Source organism: Tachysurus fulvidraco, chromosome 10, assembly GCF_022655615.1.
Source record: "Tachysurus fulvidraco isolate hzauxx_2018 chromosome 10, HZAU_PFXX_2.0, whole genome shotgun sequence".
Taxonomy (NCBI): Eukaryota; Metazoa; Chordata; class Actinopteri; order Siluriformes; family Bagridae; genus Tachysurus; species Tachysurus fulvidraco.
The window spans coordinates 17,357,083-17,377,905 of NC_062527.1; the positions used below are offsets into that span (position 1 = coordinate 17,357,083).

General features: G+C 37.7%; 1 protein-coding gene across 1 annotated transcript; it reads right to left on the reverse strand.

The window, feature by feature from the left end:
• Positions 1 to 1,536: 1,536 nt before the first annotated feature.
• On the reverse strand, positions 1,537 to 20,073 carry sting1 (stimulator of interferon response cGAMP interactor 1). Its single transcript, XM_027165273.2, has 7 exons — positions 19,839 to 20,073; positions 16,758 to 16,981; positions 12,665 to 12,842; positions 8,524 to 8,632; positions 7,339 to 7,568; positions 4,786 to 4,969; positions 1,537 to 3,087 (listed from the first exon to the last, which is right to left on the reverse strand). Exons 2-7 carry the CDS (start codon positions 16,970 to 16,972, stop codon positions 2,807 to 2,809), a joined length of 1,197 nt encoding a protein of 398 aa, XP_027021074.1. The 5' UTR covers positions 16,973 to 16,981; positions 19,839 to 20,073; the 3' UTR covers positions 1,537 to 2,806.
• Between the last annotated feature and the right edge of the window lie 750 nt (positions 20,074 to 20,823).

The following is a 20,823-nucleotide window of genomic DNA, read 5'->3' on the forward strand; positions in this document are numbered from 1 at the left end:
AATATATGACTTCACAAGGGTTGGCTTCTAAGCAGAGTGCTAATATATCCTCACCATTCATTTACACATGAAAACATAACTTTGTAAACGTATTTACTTATGGCCTGATTTCTGTCTCAGAGTTAAACAAAATGATTAAATATGGCTCATTCTTGGTATGTGAAAATATTGATTCTAGCCAAACGTATCTCGGATTTCCTCTTGATATAAACAAACTTAATATAAAAAATTGAGATTTTAACTAAATTCATGCTTGAATTAATCTTGTTTTATTGACTTCTATTGACAGATAGACATAGAAGTGTCTAAAAGTCATTTCTAATTAATCTCGTACAAAATATCATTAGTTTAGATAGATAGACAGACAGACAGACAGACAGACAGACAGACAGACAGACAGACAGACAGACAGACAGACAGACAGATAGATAGATAGATAGATAGATAGATAGATAGATAGATAGATAGATAGATAGATAGATAGATAGATAGATAGATGCTTTATTGATCCCAGAGGAATTTCAAGCATCCAGTAGATAAATAAAATAAGATCCATATAGTTTAGATTAGATTAGATTAGATTAGATTAGATTAGATTAGATTGGATTCAACTTTATTGTCATTGTGCAAGGTACATGTACAGAGCCAATGAAATGCAGTTAGCATCTAACCAGAAGTGCATAGATGGCTTATTTACAAGTGGCAGTGTAATAAATAAGGGTATGAGGTTATACAGAAGGTGTAGTAATATGTACATATAACTGAATGAGTGTTTATATAGTGTGGTTTTTAAGTATGATACAGGATTGTATCATACTTAAAAATGGGAGAAGGGAGAAGTGTAAACAGTCCGTGGTTGGTGTGGGAGAAGTGTAAACAGTCCGTGGTTGGTGTGAGAGGGATCTTTGATGATGCCCCTCGCCCTTTGCTAACAGCGTTTTTTGAAAATATCCTCCAAGATGCTATATAGAGAAATAAGATCACAAATCACAAAACAAAACACACACACACACACACACACACACACACACACACACACACACACACACACACACACACACACACACACACACACACACACACACACAAACATGTGCAAATGAGGGACTTTTTAAAAAAAAATATATATATATATATATTTATATATATATGTAATATATATATATATATATTTATATATATATGTATATATACTTCAGCTAAGTCAGCTAATTAGGTTCTTTGGTTAAACATTTCCAGATAATAAAGTCAGATTCATGCAGTTGAGCCATCATGATGTCATCAGCTGAGTCTGTACGCAACACTTTCCAGATCCTTTTTTTTTTCATTAGAATTTTTTTCTCTCACAGTATTTCTTTTAACTCAAGCACTAAAACCTTCATAATCCAAATCAGCTATTAAATAGGCTATTAACTTGAAAAAAAATTGTAAGGAGTTACAGAGACCCTGAAATAGAAATAGATATAGATAAAGAAGAAATAGATAATAACTTAAAATTCATTTTAGAATAATATCATGCCCAGAAATAATATTATACACACTCACAGTCAAATTTATTAGAGACACCTTTACACATGTTGGTTTAATCGACCAATCGTGTATAAAAGAAATAAAGTAAAAGCTGATACGGCTAATATAAAGTAAAAGCTAATCCAAAGAGCCTCATTTATTGCTCATATCAAACATCAAAATGAGAAAATAAGGTGATTTCAGTGTTATTGACTGTAGCCATTACTTCAAATGTCCTCTCAGTGTTAATGACAACCTTTCAGTAAATGAATCTAAATAGGAAACTTGTTATCTACAAGCTAGACAGCTGGTAATCAGGTTAGTGGTGACTCACCAGACAGGAATATTTATACAGTGTTATTAAAGATACACCAGAAAGGGATAGGTGCTTAGGATGATGTCATTGTCTGTAAGCATGTGAGTCTCCCACTTCTGTCTAAAAAACCCAGACATGTCAGTCTGAACTCCACATCACACACATGCATGTGTCAGCGTGATGGTTCCGCACATCCTCTGTGTCACTCGCACATGGATTTCATTCGAAAGGGTCTCTTCCATAGACAATACAGCGGACATAACTTGTCTTCAAGATAACCATCTTAATCTTAATAACGACATGAATATTATTTTTACAATAAATCATCGCCATATGCTATTTAATTCATTTGATTCTTTTGACATTTGAATATACTTTACAGAGTCACTACACATTCTTCCACATGCACTGTCACTTTATTTATTTATTTATTTATTTATTTAGATATTCAACATGTAGTGAAATGTTTTCACTGTGTCATAAAAGTACAATAAAAACAAAGTTCAGATAAAATAAAATATAGTTACAATAATAAAATATACAAATAGAATACTCTACAGTATCAAAGGGAAGAAACTGTGAAATAGTTTAATTTCAAAACTATCTAAAATTCTAATTTTAAAATATTTTAAAATCTAAACTATAGATCTAAACAAAACACAAATTGCTACTTTAATGGTCCTTTTTATGAAATTTTTTAAAACCTGAATCCCAATCTTCCCATCAATAAGCAAAATTCTCACACAAATCCAACCCATCATTGTTAAAATCACTATAAACATCACAAACAATTCAAGTGCGTTTCAGCTTTTACTTTAAACTTGGAATACATTCACTTTTTCATATTAAAAAGGTACAAAGGTTTAAAATAAAAAATTCACATAGAAAATACATTTATTGTAATATATAATATGTTATGTATAAAACGTAAATATACAAACAACGTCAGATAAAAATGTATTATGTACATGAGGTATAAGTTTATATGTGTCTATTGTGGTTGTAGTGGTTTTGGGTGTAGTCTGTATTCTCCACAGGTTCTGATCTCAGAGATTGTGGTGCACTAATCATCAGGCTGGGCAGAGAGCTAAGTGGATCATTCTCCTGGTGGTGGAAATAAAGTGGAGCCATATTCACCCCCTGTTCAAGTACAGGCTGTGAAGCAGGCTCCAGCAGGTCCATTGGGATCTCATGCTCCTGCTGCAGTAAGTGTCTGATGATCTCCTTGGACAGATAGTGAGGTTCTTCGGCAGCTTGCTGGTCTGTATTTAACAAAAAAATTCAAAAGAAATCATTCGAGTTTTTCAAATCATTTTCTACATTCCACTTTTCACATGGTCACATTTCTAAACATTTTCTGAGGCTTTTGGAGTGAAATATACTTCTATTCATTTCAAATTCTACTGAACGATTTAGAACTCCTTTTAAAGAAGTATCATTATAGCAGGAAATGAGTTCTCACAGCTTCATCTGTGTCAGTTTCGGTCTTGAGGCCTGAGGTGAAAGTGACAAACCCACACACCATTTCTGATTTAAACCCCAGCTGCATCTTCATCTCTTTCTTCTTATTACTGTCTTTTTCACTGATAAAGCTTTGTTAAACGTTTAAAGCATTGTCTGCCGTGGCCTGTACTGTTAAGGGATAAACATTGTAGTTGTTAAAACTAAAACTAATCAAACTCTAATAATTGTTGGCAAATGTGTTAAATTTCAGTGTACAGTAGGATCTTACTTGAGTTTTCAAATCTCACTTTATCTGTATTTGCATTTAATTATAAAATTGATTATAAGATTTAATTATAAAAACAACAATATCCTCTCTATCTATTAATCATTTCATAATTCATAAAGGTTAATAATTGATTGAATTCTAGATTTCTTCAAGATTAGATTACAAGACAAATTCAAGAGTACAATTTGTTTTGTAAGAAAAAAAAATGACAGTAGAAACGTGCGTCTTTCTGAATTCCCATACAGACATGAATATAATATTTCGAGGTCTCTATTGCAAATCCTCCATAGACCACTAGAGGGCAACCTTTTTTATCAGTTGAACTTCTTTAGGTTGGTTTTTGTTGTTTGTTTTTCCATTCCCCCCTGTTTTGTATTGTTCATTAGTCACCTTTTTGTCTAGCAACTGTTATGGAGTATTAACTGGAGTATTCCCTATTTTTCCAGCTATGGTCTTGCTCCAAGTGTTTAACTTTAGGTGTTGTGGATTGTTTGTATTTTTTGCACTACAATAAATATCTGGGCATGTACTTTCACCTTCATTTTCATAAAGTGAATGAAAACCCATCCTACGTCTCCTAAGAGTGTGCCAATAAACTAAATTAAAAAAAGAAATACAATACTGGTGTTACATGTAGATTGTGTTACATGTTACGTTACAGCATATACAACAGAGGAACCCAAATGGACCCCATTAAAAAAAATATTGTAGAAGTGCTTGATCTTGGTCTGATATTATTGCTTGTCCAGCTGTAAGAATGGTCCAGATGCTAATGGAAATCCTGTATAAATTTAATACTGGAATTCTTTAGGATTTTATTGTTTGTTTGTTTGTTTGTTTTTTGTTTTGTTTTGACAAAGATGACATAAAACATTAACTTTTTGAGTTTCAAACAAGTGCAGAACAAGCACTTAGTTTATCTCAGAAAGCAGAAATGGGTTTGATATCAGCATTTTCTTTAAAGATAGATATATTATGTATAGAAATACAGTATATTGCTCTTAGCCATATAGGTAAACACAGAAATACTTATGGAACAAAACAAATACAAATACTACAAATGCCCTGTGTCTCCATTCATACGAGTCATCAACCACCAACGTGGAATGTGACATGAACACAACAAAATTTTACAACATTTTCCAACACATTATCTATACATTCACTTACGCATACATTTTTACTAATTGTTCAATCTCCAGCAAGTATGATTTAATATAAGACTCACCATCGATCAGGATAAGGCGGTAACGGTTCCGACACTCTAGAGAACATTCCAGGATGTGGCTAAGAGTTCTGTAGAAGAGCAGGACCTGCTGTCTCCTGTCATTCTCACTCAAACCTGCAGTGCTGTCCTGAGACATCTGATAGAGGGTGAGCAGAGGTGTGGCGTATTCCACCACACAGTAATACTGATGGGGATGGAGACACAGAGGGGTTTGAGAAATCGGTTAATGACATGACATAACATGACATGACACCAGGATGAGCATTCGAAGGAAAACAAGATGTAACATTACTGCAATGTTACAAACATAACGTTTCTGTAACAAGAACATCTCACACAACATTCCAAGTTAAACACTGAACATTAACAATTAGAATGTTGTTATATATAAAAAAGACACTTATTGAGCTAAAGGGTTCAAACCAAACGTTTGTGGAGGAGAGATGAAGTGTGTGTTGTTGTAGAGGTTTTGAGTTTCGAGATATGTAATGTATAAGTGTCACACTGGTTGGCACGGGCAAGAGTAAAAAGGTTTCACAGTAACAGGTCCCAACACTCCTAGCATGGAAGAGAAGAACCCTATTTAACAATTAACAATTAATTGTTATTACTAATAACAATTTCTAATCAAAACCACACAGAAGGTCAGAACTTCTTAGTAAAAATTTCCATCACAGTGTCGAAGGACTTATTTGTGTATTTCAAACATTGTGTTAGATTATTAACAATTGGTTGTGAGTTTATGCCTAAAAATATCTATTTTTTTAAAAGGACGCAATCGAAACAAATGCTGATAAAAATAGAAACTCAAATCTTGTATACAACCCTAGTAACAATAAGAAAAGTTGATGTACTTAATATATTTTATTTTTAATACTTAACCTATATTTTTAGTTACAGTATTTTCCGCACTATAAGGCACACCTAAGAGCCTTAAATTTTAAAATCCGGTGCGCCTTATGTGTGCAACGAGTTACAAAAATCTGTACAAAATGTTGTTGTGCGACTTTAGTAAGCGCTCCGCTTGATTGACACAGGGATACATACACTACGTACGCTGGCAGCGATAAACCAATCAGAGAACATTACGTAATACCTCCGCCACGCCTCCGGTAGGTACAGTATAACTACCGGTATGTAGCAAAACAACATTTGGTTCTTCCTAACCATTATGCGCTCCACATTCCAGTCCAGTAGGTGGCGGTAAATACACCTTAAATAGGTTTGCCATCCGCCAATAAAAATCAGATGCTTACGAGGCACAATTCTACGGAAGCGTATTGCATTCACTTGAGGGAAAAAAAATCTACTCTGTTTTTCTGTATTAACGACTTAATTTTCAAAATGATGAGAATTTTTTTTTGAAAAACATTTTTTTCACTCTGTTTTTATGAATTAATGAGTTAATTATCTCAGAATTATGAGAATAATCTTCATGAAAAATTATTTTGCTCTGTTTTTCTGAATTAACGAGATTCCTCAAAATCCTGCGAGAAGCTCTCACCTGCACGAAGTAACGTCAGGCCACAGCGGCTGATGCTAATCAGTCTGACCCTCCAACTGCTAACTGTTCGCGTTACGACATGTAAAACGAGGTTAGAATAGTTAGTAAAAAAATATGCCGTTATCATACGTTTATAAACAGCTATTCTAACCTCGTTTTACATGTCGTAACGCGAACAGTTAGCGGACATCATTTGGCATTAACATGTAGCCTAACTATAATAACTTAGCTATCTTACCTGCACTGAACCCTTGTAGGCCTGGCACTGTTGTTGTTGGAGGGTCAGGCTGATTAGCATCAGATTCTGAGAGAATTAACTCATTAATTCATAAAAACAGAGTGAAAAAATGTCTTTAAAAAAATTCTCAATTTTGAGATAATTAAGTCGTTAATTCCCTCAAGTGAATGCAATACGCTTCTGTACAATACAAACTACAGGCTATCAGTTACGAGGTTGTAAATGGGAATAGAGCAGCTGCGAAAGAATTCAACATCAATGTATCTATGGTTCGGAAGTGGAGGAAGCAAGAAAATGTACTGCGCCAAGTTAAGAAAACACAGTAGATAAGGACTTTGATGGATTTGTGGGAGAAGATTGATTAAAAAATAATGTGTGTGTATTAAATAGTAGAATAAAGTTCAACTAAACTCGCTGTTTTGCTTCTGTTACCTTTTTTTTGTGGACCGTATGTTTTAGCGCCTTATAATATGGTGCGCCTTATGTATGGGTTAAATACAGAAATAGACCCCGTAATTGAGACTGCGCCTTATAATCCGGTGCGCCTTATGGTGTGGAAAATACTGTATATGCAAATATTTATCTTTCATGTATATTTTTTATATAGCATACATTTTGAGCTATATTTATGAATATTGCAATAAAAGTAATGAATATTGCTCGACAAAGACACCTGGACAGCTTTGTATTCAAGCCAGCAAATTTTATATCCAACATAACCTCAGATCAAACCTCAGATCCAACTCCAGTCAGTGTGTCGTAACGTAGATTAACAAGATTTTTATTAGTTTTCTTAGCTTTTGCTTCTCACCTCCTGTTCGTGGTCAGTGATTTTGTAGATGCTGTGTTTGTAAACTCTCTTCCTGACGCCGGCGCGGTTGAGCTGCATTTCTGGGAGGTTCTGATGGAAAAGTACATTATGATCTTCTTCCTCTATCTTTGCAGGGGCCACTGCGCTCAGAGGGAGGAGAATGTGAAGCCGGGACGAATGGGGAATCTCTCCGGTCTGGTTGTAGTGTTTCTTTATCTGTTGCTCGAGCTCTGTGGACACACACACACACACAACACAGACTACGTACATCAACCTGCTGTACACTAAGATGCTGCTTTAAATACAGTGCACTAAGAGTACAGTGCACTTACTCACTAGATTCTTTCCTCTTCTTGTGTGTTTGCATGTGTGTAAATATATACAGTATCTCACAGAAGTGAGTACATCCCTCATATTTTTGCAAATATTTTATATCTTTTCATGTGACAACACTTAAGAAATGACACAAGACTACAGTGGCAACCTGTGATACTCTGGTGAACTCCATGCCCAAGAGGGTCATGGCAGTGCTGGAAAGTAATGGTGTCCACACAAAATATTGACACTTTGGGCCCAGTTTTGACATTTTTACTTAGGGGTGTACTCACTTTTGTGGCCAGTGGTTTAGACATTAACGGCTGTGTGTTGTTATTTTGAGGCGACAGCAAATTTACACTGTTAAACAAGCTGTACACTCACTACTTTACACTACTTTAGCAAAGTGTCATTTCTACCTGTGTGTGTGTGTGTATATATATATATATATATATATATATATATATATATATATATATATATATATATATATATATATATTATAGAAAAAAAAACTTTTTTTATCAGACTATTTTTTATATGAATTTCGCATCAAAACAATGTCATGATTAAGTAAGAGGATGGAAGAGGAAGCAAAGAAACCCACAGAGTCTGTATCCTCTTTCAGGTGACACCAGATAGGGAGCTTAGAAAAATTACAGTATATAGTCTTGCTCTTTAAGTGTGTTACTGCCCTCTAGGGATACCACCAAATAGTCATTTATCATCACAGGAAAGGTGTGTGTGTGTGTGTGTGTGTGTGTGTGTGTGTGTGTGTGTGTGTGTGTGTGTGTGTGTGTGTGTGTGTGTGTGTGTGTGTGTGTGTGTGTGTGTGTGTGTGTGTGTGTGTGTGTGTGTGTGTGTGTGTACCTGGTATTACAAGTTTCAGATAACCTAGGTAAAAGGACCAGGCCAAGCCATGAGCTACATTCAGCTGCCTTCTCTCACACACCTCTGAGATCTCTACTGGTGCAGGGCCCTGAGAAACAGAGAGGGGTGGGGGGTGTTAGGGGACAGAGAAGGAACAGAGGAACAGGAAGGGGAAGGCGTTTGTTGATTACAATCCATGTCAGTCATACAGACAAAAGCTGTCTAGACATCACATTTATTGAATGATAGAATAAAAATCTTCAATAGACTTCAAGGATGATTTGAGATTGACAGCGTTCTCACACAGTTCCCAGATTCCTATATAGTGATGGGAAATAAGCATCCAGACAATTTAGAAACTTTTTGTGGACACCCGTCCAACACACCGATATGTGCTTGTTGAACATCTCATAATAGATTTAGTTCTCTCTATGCTGTTATAGTAACCTCCACACTTCCGTGAAGGGTTTCCACTATTTGTAGGATTTGTGATAATTCAACTACAAGAGCATTAGAGAGATCAGACACTGGTATAAGAGTGAAGAGGCCCCAAAATGGGGTGTTCACTGAGGTTGAGTCAGAGTCAGGGCTCTGTGCATGACACTCGAGTTCTTCCACTTCAAACTTAACACACCATGTCTTCATGAAGCTCGCTTTGTGCACAGAGGCATTGATATGCTGGAAACAAGTTTGGGAATTCTACAGCATACAGAGAAATTCAATGGTGTGCTTTAGATTTTTGTGGTAAGAGTTTGGGGAAGAACCACATATGGGTTTGATGGTCAAGGGTGTGCATACTATTGGCCACACTGGATGGATGGATGGATGGATGGATGGATGGATGGATGGATGGATGGATGGATATTTCTCTATAAATATATTTACTGTGAAAAATGGTGACGAGTTCAATACTGTATGTATTTCCCCTCATTGCAGCTTGGCTTGAATTTTCACTTCCCTCATTGTAATTAATGAGAAGACTTGTTCTGTTGTATACATGACCAGAATTGTTTTGTTCTTCCCTTCCTGTCATTTCCCTTCAACACCAATATATGTTCAAATACTATAATGCTGACATACATGTTTAATTATACAGTGATACAAATTGGTGTATAAATACAAACATATCAACATAAGCGACTACAATAAAACTACAGCACCTATATACATATGGCTGACAAACAAAAACAAAAACCAAACTAACATTCTTTATTAAGGTGTTGAGCCAAGATGAGCTGTCAGAAAACTTTGGCACAGGTCTCTTTATAGATCTGTGCAATTGAAGTTTAAAGGCCTAGCAGTGGACCTTGGATTTGAACTCATAACCTTCCAATCAGTCCTCCGACACCTTAGCCACTAAGCTACCACATCGCAAGCTAGTTCACTATTTAAGTTTAATTATGGTTATGGATACCGCTATATATAACGTCAACTATTCATAGATGTTCAAATGTGTTGAGATGTGATAACAATGAAGGCCATAGCATATGATTTACATCATTTTCATTCTCCAGGAAACATTGAACCTACAGTATTGTGCACTATTGTGCACTATTGATGTGGGTGGAGTCATTCTGGATGAGATTATGAATGCTTTATAAAAAAGCCGTCTGTTTTTCTTTTTAATTGGTATAAACCATTCTGTTTATATGGTTTAAATATAATGAAAAAAGTGAGTCTCATTTCATGTGGATGTTTTTTGGCAAAGTGCACAGAACACTTGGTTTTTTAAATGATGATGATATTTCCTCTTATTGCCATGGCGAGGGTTCAAATTCCTGTGCGGGGGAATTGAATGGTAGGGTTGCATCAGAAGGGGCTTTCATTGTAAAACCTTCACCAAATAAAATATTTTGAGTACGTGGTCTGCTGTTACGACGTTTTGAGAAAATTAATTTCTGGCTAGAATTGATTGGCAAGTGGATATTGTAAGAAATTACAGATACATGCACCCAGATTCCACTTCAAGATACACATCAAACGAGCTCATTCCTAAAAAGGCTTAAATATCATAAGGTAATACGTTTAGAACTCTAAATGAATAAAACTTGATTAAATTGTTAGTATGGGAGCGGCAGCAGGACATCAAGGGCTGCCACTAACAAAGGGTTTACGTGACCTGTAAAAGTGTAAAGGTGACTTGACTTGACGACTTGACTTGACCTCGACTACCATTTAAAGTGACCATTTGGGTGATAACTGTAACAATATCAAGCCAAGGTGTATGTGACCATGATTAACCTGGCCTAGCCATTTGGGAGACACTCAGTTCTTATGCTCAATACACATCCATCCATCCATCCATCCATTTTCTACCGCTTATCCGGGACCGGGTCGCGTGGGCAGCAGTCTAAGCAGGGACACCCAGACTTCCCTCTCCCCAGACACTTCCTCCAGCTCTTCCGGGGGAATACCGAGGCATTCCCAGGCCAGCCGAGAGACATAGTCCCTCCAGCGTGTCCTAGGTCTTCCTCGGGGCCTCCTCCCGGTTGGACATGCCCGGAACACCTCCCCAGGGAGGCGTCCAGGAGGCATTCGAAACAGATGCCCAAGCCACCTCAGCTGACCCCTCTCGATGTGGAGGAGCAGCGGCTCTACTCTGAGCTCCTCCCGAGTGAGTGAGCTCCTCACCCTATCTCTAAGGGAGTGCCCAGCCACCCTGTGGAGGAAACTCATTTCGGCTGCCTGTATCTGGGATCTTGTCCTTTCGGTCATGACCATAGGTGAGGGTAGGAACGTAGATCGACTGGTTGTGGCAATTTCTTCACCACAACAGATTGGTATATCGACCGCATCACTGCAGAAGATACATCGATCCACCTGTCGATCTCCCGCTCCATCCTTCCCTCACTTGTGAACAGGACCCCAAGATACTTAAACTCCTCCACTTGAGTCAGGAGCTCTCCACCAACCTGAAGGGGGCAAGCCACCCTTTTCTGGCTGAGAACCATGGCTGCGGACTTGGAGGTGCTGATTCTCATCCCCGCCGCTTCGCACTCGGCTGCAAACCATCCCAGTGCACACTGAAGGTCCTGATTTGAAGAAGCCAACAGGACAACATCATCTGCAAAAAGTAGAGACGAAATCCTGTGGTCCCCAAACCGGACTCCCTCCGGCCCCCGACTGTGCCTAGAAATCTTGTCCATATAAATAATGAACAGGACCGGTGACAAAGGGCAGCCCTGCCGGAGTCCAACATGCACCGGGAAAAAGTCTGACTTACTGCCGGCAATGCGAACCAAACTCCTGCTCCGGTCATATAGGGACCGGACAGCCCTTAGCAGAGTGCCCCGGATCCCATACTCCCAGAGCACCCCCCACAGGTCACCACGAGGGACACAGTCGAATGCCTTCTCCAGATCCACAAAGCCACGCGATGTTGCAGAGGCGTGTCAACCAAGACAGCCCCACAATATCCAGAGACTTAAGGTACTCAGGGCGGATCTCTCTTACAGGAGACTCTGACTCTGAGAGTTGATGATCTGAGTGTCCAAGACATACGGCCGGAGGTCAGATGAAACAACCACAAAGTCGATCATTGACTTCCGACCTAGGGTGTCCTGGTGCCATGTGGCTCAATACACATTTAAAGGAAAACCCCATTTGAACTACAAAGAGGAAAAACAGTATAAAATGCTTGAGAACGCTTTGTCCATGGTTCTTACTGACTCTGATGAACCCAAAGTACTTTGTGTATTTGTCACTGCTACATTGGAATAAACTTCTTGTTCTTCAATAAGATCTTCACCCTCATCGTTTTATTTTCTCACATTTTTTTATTTCTTACATTATATTGTTGCCAATCTTAGCTGATTTTGGATAAGTTTGAAGCTAAAGACTCTAATAAGTTTTTAATACCAGTGTTGTGAAGATATACCAGGAATTCATGGTATACACTGCATAAAAAATAGGTTTAGCATATTATGCCAAAAATAGGGTTTCTAGCTCTAGGAGCTTGGGCCTGTTAAATACATCGGCAATATAATATAATATAATATAATATAATATAATATAATATAATATAATATAATATAATATAATATAATATAATATAGACATGGGGAGGTGATATTAAAGAAAGTTTGCTGAGGAGTTTGTATAGTGCTGGTGTGATTTGTGTAAGATAAAATGCAATCTTTACCAGAACTCTGAGGTTCTTCAGAAGTAGGAAGACTGCGCTGGTTAAGACACATAAGACACACTGGCCATATGTCCATTGAAAACCTCCCACCAACAGCAGCAAAATGACCACACACACACCTCCTAGAGTAGCACTGTTGAAACAGGCCCAGAGCATCCGCTGGATGCTGCCACCATACCTGACAAAGAGCATTGAACAAAAGAGTTTATCTTCTTACACACGCATACACATACTGGAAATTTAAATACATAATTTGACATAACTGACAAATTTAGCTAATGACAGCAAATAGGACAAAGTTAGATACCTTTTAAAAATTCTGCCGTTTGAGTCAAAAACTCAATTTTTACAAAAATATTTATTTTCCTACAGTATATGGGCAAGGAGTAATGACATTACTCTCTTCCCCATCACTCAGAACAACCCTAGCTAATATCTAATGGCCAATTGTTAGTTCATTCTTTCAGTACTTTCTTCTGAATGTGTTTAGTTGCCTTGTGATGTAGCATAAGCAGCAGACTGAAAAATGGCTGGCTTGTTATGTCTCACAGGAAGCCTTCAACCTGATGATTGTTACAGTACCTGTGGTTTGGCCTAGGTAGTGGTTGATCAAATTACCTTTGCATCCTCTGAATCAGGCCCGTCTCTTTTTGGTATAGCAGTAACTCTAATGTATCATTTATTTACATTTTGAAATCTCTATAAATGGACTAAGAATCAAGGACTCTGTTGGAAGGAAATTCACAAACATTAAGACCCGCTGTTTGAACACAGCCAATGTCTCAGCTGTTCGGATATGGGGGAGGTTCATTCCACCACGTAGGTGACAGAATGGGAAAGAGTCACGATGCATTCATTCCTGTTACCCTGAGAGTTGGTGAGACCCATGGAGCACTGTGACAGGATAAGAGGGAGCATCTTGCAGTGCAAAATCTGATATAGCAGACTTGATAACAAGAAGAGGAAGTACAAAGGATCTAAATTCTGCCCACTCAGCAAGCAACTGAGGTGATTTATTTATTTTTTTTTTTTTTGACAGAAACCCCCAATTATTCCAATTTCCCAAGGCCTGAAGAATCGTCGGGGTTCTCCCTCCTGACAAATTCTCATTCAGTAGGGACATTCCCTTTCCACCCTTGGGGGTCCACCTTTGGTTATAGCACAGTCTTTGTGCTGCCAAAAACAGGGTCTTATCCCAATGGGCTGCTTAGCAATCTGCAGGTATATCAACCAGGTGGAGAATCAAAACAGTAACCCGGGATTGTATTTTAACTGATTCATTTTAACTGGCACCAACAACAGTTCTGCTCATGTGTACTTGAGGGTATATCTTATTTCTTAAAAAAATACAAATAAAAAAGATTTTACTCCTGATATTTCCTTGTTTTCAGAGTGTTGAAAAAATGAAATACAGTTTTAAAATGTTCATGTGCAGGCCCATTCACCAGGAAAGAGCTCACAAGGATGTTTTCTCCCTCAATTTCCTATGTTTTGAACAGATTTTGTTGCATATATCTGTTTTAGATTTTCCCTAAACACCTGAGTAATCTTTCTGTGTATAGAAAAGAGATAAATGTTAAAACTAACAGAGTTCAATGTCCAGTTGTATATAGATGAATATTTAGTTATGGCTCATTCTAATGCACACCTGTCAATGGATACCTAATGGTTTTCAACTATTTAGTTACTATCATTAAGGCTAGTGAGAATGAGAGGTTTTGCTGATTTCATCTCTTTACCTTATTTGCGATCACAATGAGATGTACACGAGCAGTAACGTTGCATCTTTCAAAAATTCACAATGTTCTCCTAATACAAGATACTTTTGGAAAATTCCAGAGTTTCTTACAGACTGCGTCACTTCTGAAGCAACCCAGTAGGTCAAGACTAACATGTTAATGGGATTCATATAAATGATCTGGATCTCTTATCTGAATACATGAGATATTTTATATGCTGTCACCAAGGACAATATGTACTAATATATAATGCATAATCTTGCCATAACAAAATGTTAGCTGTAGCATACATCAACCTCCAGGGCAGAATGCACTCATTGAAAGAAACCTGTTTATCACAAGATGAATTAAGTCTTAGGGAGGCACGGTGGCTTAGTGGTTAGCACGTTTGCCTCACAGCTCCAGGGTCGGGGGTTCGATTCCCGCCTCCGCCTTGTGTGTGTGGAGTTTGCATGTTCTCCCCGTGCCTCGGGGGGTTCCTCCGGGTACTCCGGTTTCCGGTTGATTGGCATCTCTTGCAAATTGTGTGTGAGTGTGTGAGTGAATGAGAGTGTGTGTGTGTGCCCTGCGATGGGTTGGCACTCCGTCCAGGGTGTATCCTGCCTTGATGCCCGATGACGCCTGAGATAGGCACAGGCTCCCCGTGACCCAAGAAGTTCGGATAAGCGGTAGAAAATGAATGAATGAATGAATTAAGCCCTCCAGCATTTAGCATAGAGCACATAGGACGATTATCTCATATATGCTGATCTCAAACAGAATGATACTAGAATTCCTGTAATATTTTTCTGAATCATTGAGTGGAAAGATTCATAAGATTCATGCATTATGAACAAGAATTGAATAGATTTGCTGAGAAAAGAGGGTACAGACAGATCCAGAATGCCTGAAAGCACTGCAGGGCCTTTCCTTTTAATCTGTCATGCATACTTTCTGTATGCAGTCAAGTATAGATGTCTTCAACAGACTGACCTCAACAACTGTCCACTACAGAACCATGGTGGCATTTATAGAACACAACCAGTTTTTTAACCTCAAGGCTACTGTGTTGTTGTGTTTATGTTCAGCTTTGAATGTCTTTGTCATGTCTCACTCCACAGTGGTGGTTAATGACTCATGTGAAAGGAGACAATCAGGGATTTACTAGGGGCATATGTTCATAGTTCCAAAAAACAAAAACAGTTAGTATTTTTTTACACAAATGTTTCTATCTGTGATAATAATGGGAACTAATAAAATATTTAGTTAACATAATAGAATGCCGAAGCTGTTTTTGCTAGATTGTTATAATGACCATTATGGTGAAATTGCAATGAATGCTAGCTACTGTAGAATATACTGTGTGTGTTGTATTGTTAGTTAGATTACACCATATTATCCTACCCCATTTCGAGTACAAGTTTTATTTATTCATTCATTCATTCATTCGTTCGTTCATTCATTCATTCATTCATTCATTCATTCATTCATTCATTCATTCATTCATTCATTTTCTACCGCTTATCCGAACTTCTCGGGTCACGGGGAGCCTGTGCCTATCTCAGGCGTCATCGGGCATCAAGGCAGAATACATCCTGAACGGAGTGCCAACCCATCACAGGGCACATACACACTCTCATTCACTCACACACTCACACACTACGGACAATTTTCCAGAGATGCCAATCAACCTACCATGCATGTCTTTGGAACGGGGGAGGAGACCGGAGTGTACCCAGAGGAAACCCCAGAGGCACGGGGAGAACATGCAAACTCCACGCACACAAGGCGGAGGCGGAAATCGAACCCCCAACCCTGGAGGTGTAAGACAAATGTGCGAACCACTAAGCCACCATGCTCCCTATTTATTTGTTTGTTTGTTTGTTTGTTTGTTTGTTTGTTTAACACTCCTTCCAGCAATGTAAAACACTCTGCTGAGCAGCGATTCTCTTCATCTCCTAGTCAAACTGCAGTAATTAATCGCTTTGTTGCTAGGCAGTCGTTGGGAAATACCAACTTGAACAACAGATTGGGGGTTTTAATATTTATATATGATTTATTATGACACGCTCACAAGTGATTCTGAACTTCAATAATGTTACAAAATAAAAGTTCTTCTGTTAGTGCTGATTACTACCTTATTAACTAGTACTTAACCTACATTCAGCCACCACCCCCCTCTGGAAACTACCCCCCTGTATGTACAATATATAGCGAATCTTGACAGAAATATTGAAAGTGAATAATTGCAATAAGTAAATGCAATATATATATATTTTTTATATTTCATCCATTATCATTATCATGTTAATATGTAAAATATACTGGTTCTAAAACCAGGCAGGTTCAAAATTTAACCTGAGCATACATCTTACCTCTGTTGTGAATGAAACAGCCACTCTTCAGTAAGCAGGCATAGGCTGTGGACTGTCACACCCAGACTCAGACCCACTACAACAAGACCTGTTGTCTCTCTCATCAGCCTGGAGTCCAGCAGCCAAACCACCACTAGTGCAAGACTGCTCAACACCACAGCACACACCGCCGGTGCACGGCCCCGAGGCCTTGGAACCACACACTTCTCCGCCATGGTGAGGGCCTGTGTCAGAACATAACAAAATGTTTCATGCTACAGAAAGAGCAGGAATGTGGAAAACCCTGTTTATTCATGTTGAATTCAAGTGACGAGTTGCTTATATTGCACCATCTGGGTAGAACTGTCAAGCAGGTTTTGGACTTAATGATCTACAGCATTTCTCAGAAAAAGCTAAGCAAACCACATATACTGTACACCAACCTGCTCTTCAGGACTGTATTGTCATAAGTTAAAAATAGACGTCTTTATCAAGATCTGTATTGTATAGAGATGATGAAGTAATATGTGTTCAGATTAAAATATCTATGACTATTGCTTTACAACATAGTGCCTTAACCTCCTAAGCCCCGAGCTTTGGTTTGGCTTTGCATTTTAGATGCAGTGATGTCCACGTATGTGGACACCAGGTCGTAGGAGGTTAAGTCTTTTAGATCACAATCAATGGTCAGTGTCGAGTATGATATAAGTGAAGAGGAGGCCCAATTTACTCAGTTTCCGCTTCCCCGTCTTCACATCTGTGCGACTTATTAAAGACAGAGGACCAGCCACGGAAGCCAACTACACAAACAGCATGCATACAGCAATTAACTAACAGACTGAGACGATCTGATCTTTCCTGACTTGTAATTATGTTATCCCTGTACTGCACTGTACATAAACCCTGTGTGTTTAGTCTGTATCTTCCTTCCGTGTGTATAATTAATCATTTACATTGAACACAGATGTTTCCAAGCTGCATAGCAAATTAATGTACAAATTTATATGTTAATATACATAACAAAGAGAGGGTTATATGCACAGAACATGACAAAAACAAGTTCTAGCACCAAAAATATCTTATTTATTTAGTTACATCATTTTAGTTATGTTTCTATTTCAGTAGCGCATACATTATTTGAAGGTCTTTTCAGGCTAATGTCGGTAGCATTTGCATGTCTCCTCTGTGAGAATTTGACTTGCTGATAGGCAGCATATTTCTTTTTTCTTTTACAAACCTAAGGCTTGTGTCACACATAATACCGTCATCTCGTTATTGGAAATGATCTGTCCGATCGTGCGATTGTGTGCCATATGAATATAAATCAAGGCTTTATATGTGCCATGTACCTTAAAAGACAAACACTATTTTTCTTTTTCTAACTAGAATTAACCAGAGCACACTGGTTAGAAACCAACATCTGTGTGCTATTTCCTGTGTTTAGGAAGATGATGTCTGTAGTTTTGATGGAAACATTGTTGGTCAGTTCTCTGACTTAATTTCATTCTATAGCCTAATTACTATTTGAATGATTGCAATTTATTTGGTTATTAAGCTAACTGCTGTCTATGTCATATCCATGTTCACTGAATGGATTTTGCACCAAAGAAACTGGAGTGTTCCTGTATGATTTGATGAAGGCTACAACAACAACCCAATGATTAATCCCAAATCATGCTAAGACTCGTGTAAATAACAGGAATAGGTCATGTTTTGCAAAGACTTGTAAACTGTTGTCTGGAATGAGACGATAATTCCTAACCTGTCGATGTAATGCAGTGTCTTTTTTTGTTTTGATCTCATTAATGTCAAGGTGGGAGTTTCCAGGCTGAGGACAAATCAAACAAATAAGACTTTTCTCATGTTCTTTTTGTTTCCATATAGGATTTTCCTGGGTTGTCTTTTTTCACGTATGAAAAACATGCCCAGTAAATTAATCCTGAATTAATGAATGCTTGTGTGATGTGTGGATGTGTGAATCCAGGGTGTATTTCTGTTTTTTGTCCAGTGTTCCCGGAATCGACTTTGGGAATAAAATGCTTCAGGAAATAAATGAATAAATAAGTAAAGGTAGAATATAGAGCTCAAATGGGGCATAAGAAATGAATGTGTGTGAATAAATCACAGTTCTCTCCTTTTGACTGTGGGAGATTTTTCGCGAATCTATTGACTTGAGTTTTTTTAATGTTGGGGATTAAAGTTATGAGTTCCCATGCTAACTAAACTTGACTGACAGTCAGAAGGAGTTAGACACAGCAGCATAGTGGAGAAAAGAAATTAAATACATAAATAACGTAGAGACGTCTACCACAATGAGAATTAAGTTCACTGAAAAACATCAATGCAACTAGCTACTCTGGTTTCATCTCCAGTCCAAAGACATACGTTTTAGGCTGACTGGTGTCTCTACATTGTATGTAGTATGTAGATGTGTGTGATGGCAACTCATCCGGGGGGTCCCCCTCCAGGTTCAAAACTTATTGACTCGTCTTACACGGTTTAAAACTGAAATACCGGATATATAAATTGATTAAACTTTCTTTCTGTGTTGTGTGATGGTGTGTTGATAACAAGGTAAGTCTTTAATCTGGTGTCTCACAGTCTTCTAGACAAAAAAAAAAAAACAGACTTTTTCTGCTAATCCATTCATTCTTGTGTGTGTTTTGAACAGGTATTTTCAATACCAAATGTGTGTTTTGTATAGCAAGTCATAGCCAAATCATCATGCGATTTGGATAAAGGGATGAAATTCCTGTAGCAGGTTTTAATTCAATTTGATTTAAATTTATTTGTCTAGCTTTGATAGAGTGAACATGACGACTGACCTCTAACGGGATTATGAGTCAGGCATGACCGTGAACCTGTTCCTTCTAGATAGAGTAAGCTCATGATGAAATTCTGGGCATAATAAGTTGAGTAAGCCATTTATGCTTACTCAGATTGCATGAGGTAAAACAATTCAACAATAGGGAAATCTTTGAATTCATTCAAACAGATGAAAACTGTCACATTGTGTTGACACTAAAACTGTGGCAATGTGTAGACACTACATCAGCAGAAATGTCAGTAGCAGAGCAAAAGCTTAGAAATAGAGAGTCTTACCTGTAGCACTGAGTAGTCTCTCTTTTTCTTTCTTTCTTTCTTTCTTTCTTTCTTTCTTTCTTTCTTTCTTTCTTTCTTTCTTTCTTTCTTTCTTTCTTTCTCTCGCTCTCTCTCTCTCTGCTGTCCTCTTTCAGTCTTTCCTTTCTTGTTTTTTTTTTCTTTGTGTACTCTTAAATCGGTGTCTCCACACCCTCTATTTCCCTTCCCTTGTCTTCACACAGCATACTGAACTCATTGGACACAGTGTGCTAACGCAACGTTTCAGTTTCATTTTCAGTCATATGACACACTTCTCAGCATTCAAGCTGTTCTTTTTATTTTTAGAAAGCTGTGTACATATAAATTGTTTAGTGGCAACAAACATTTTTAAAACTATTACTGTTTCTCTTTTTCTATCCAGCAATTTTAATCCCAACATACTAACCTTAAAGAAATAAACAAAATAGAATTCATATTAAAATATATATTTTTTTAATATATACAATCTTGGGAAAAATAAATCTAATTCTGTGTTCATATTTATTAGGGCCTATCTAGTGTAGGATAAACAGTATAGCTATCAGAATCAGCTTTATTGCCAAGTATTGTGGGCTTTACATGTACAAGACATTTGCATTGGTGCATAGAATAAACCCAAAAACATCCATGCATACACATACTTGCTCATTTAATTTTTAGGTGTGGGTCAAGATTTGAAAGCAGCAGATTTCTGGAGTTGATTTGAAGAGACGTTTGAGATAAAAAGTTGATTTGAAGAGACGCTGAGATGAGGAGTTGATTTTAAGAGACATTCAGTAGAGGAGTTGATTTGAAGAGATGTTCAGTAGAGGAGTTGATATTAAGAGACGTTCGGTAGAGGAGTTTGTCTGAAGAGACATTCAGTAGAGGAGTTGATTTAAAGAGATGTTCAGTAGAGGAGTTCATTTGAAGAGATGTTGAGATGAGGAGTTTCATGTCGCCGATATGGACATGCCTACATCTATGG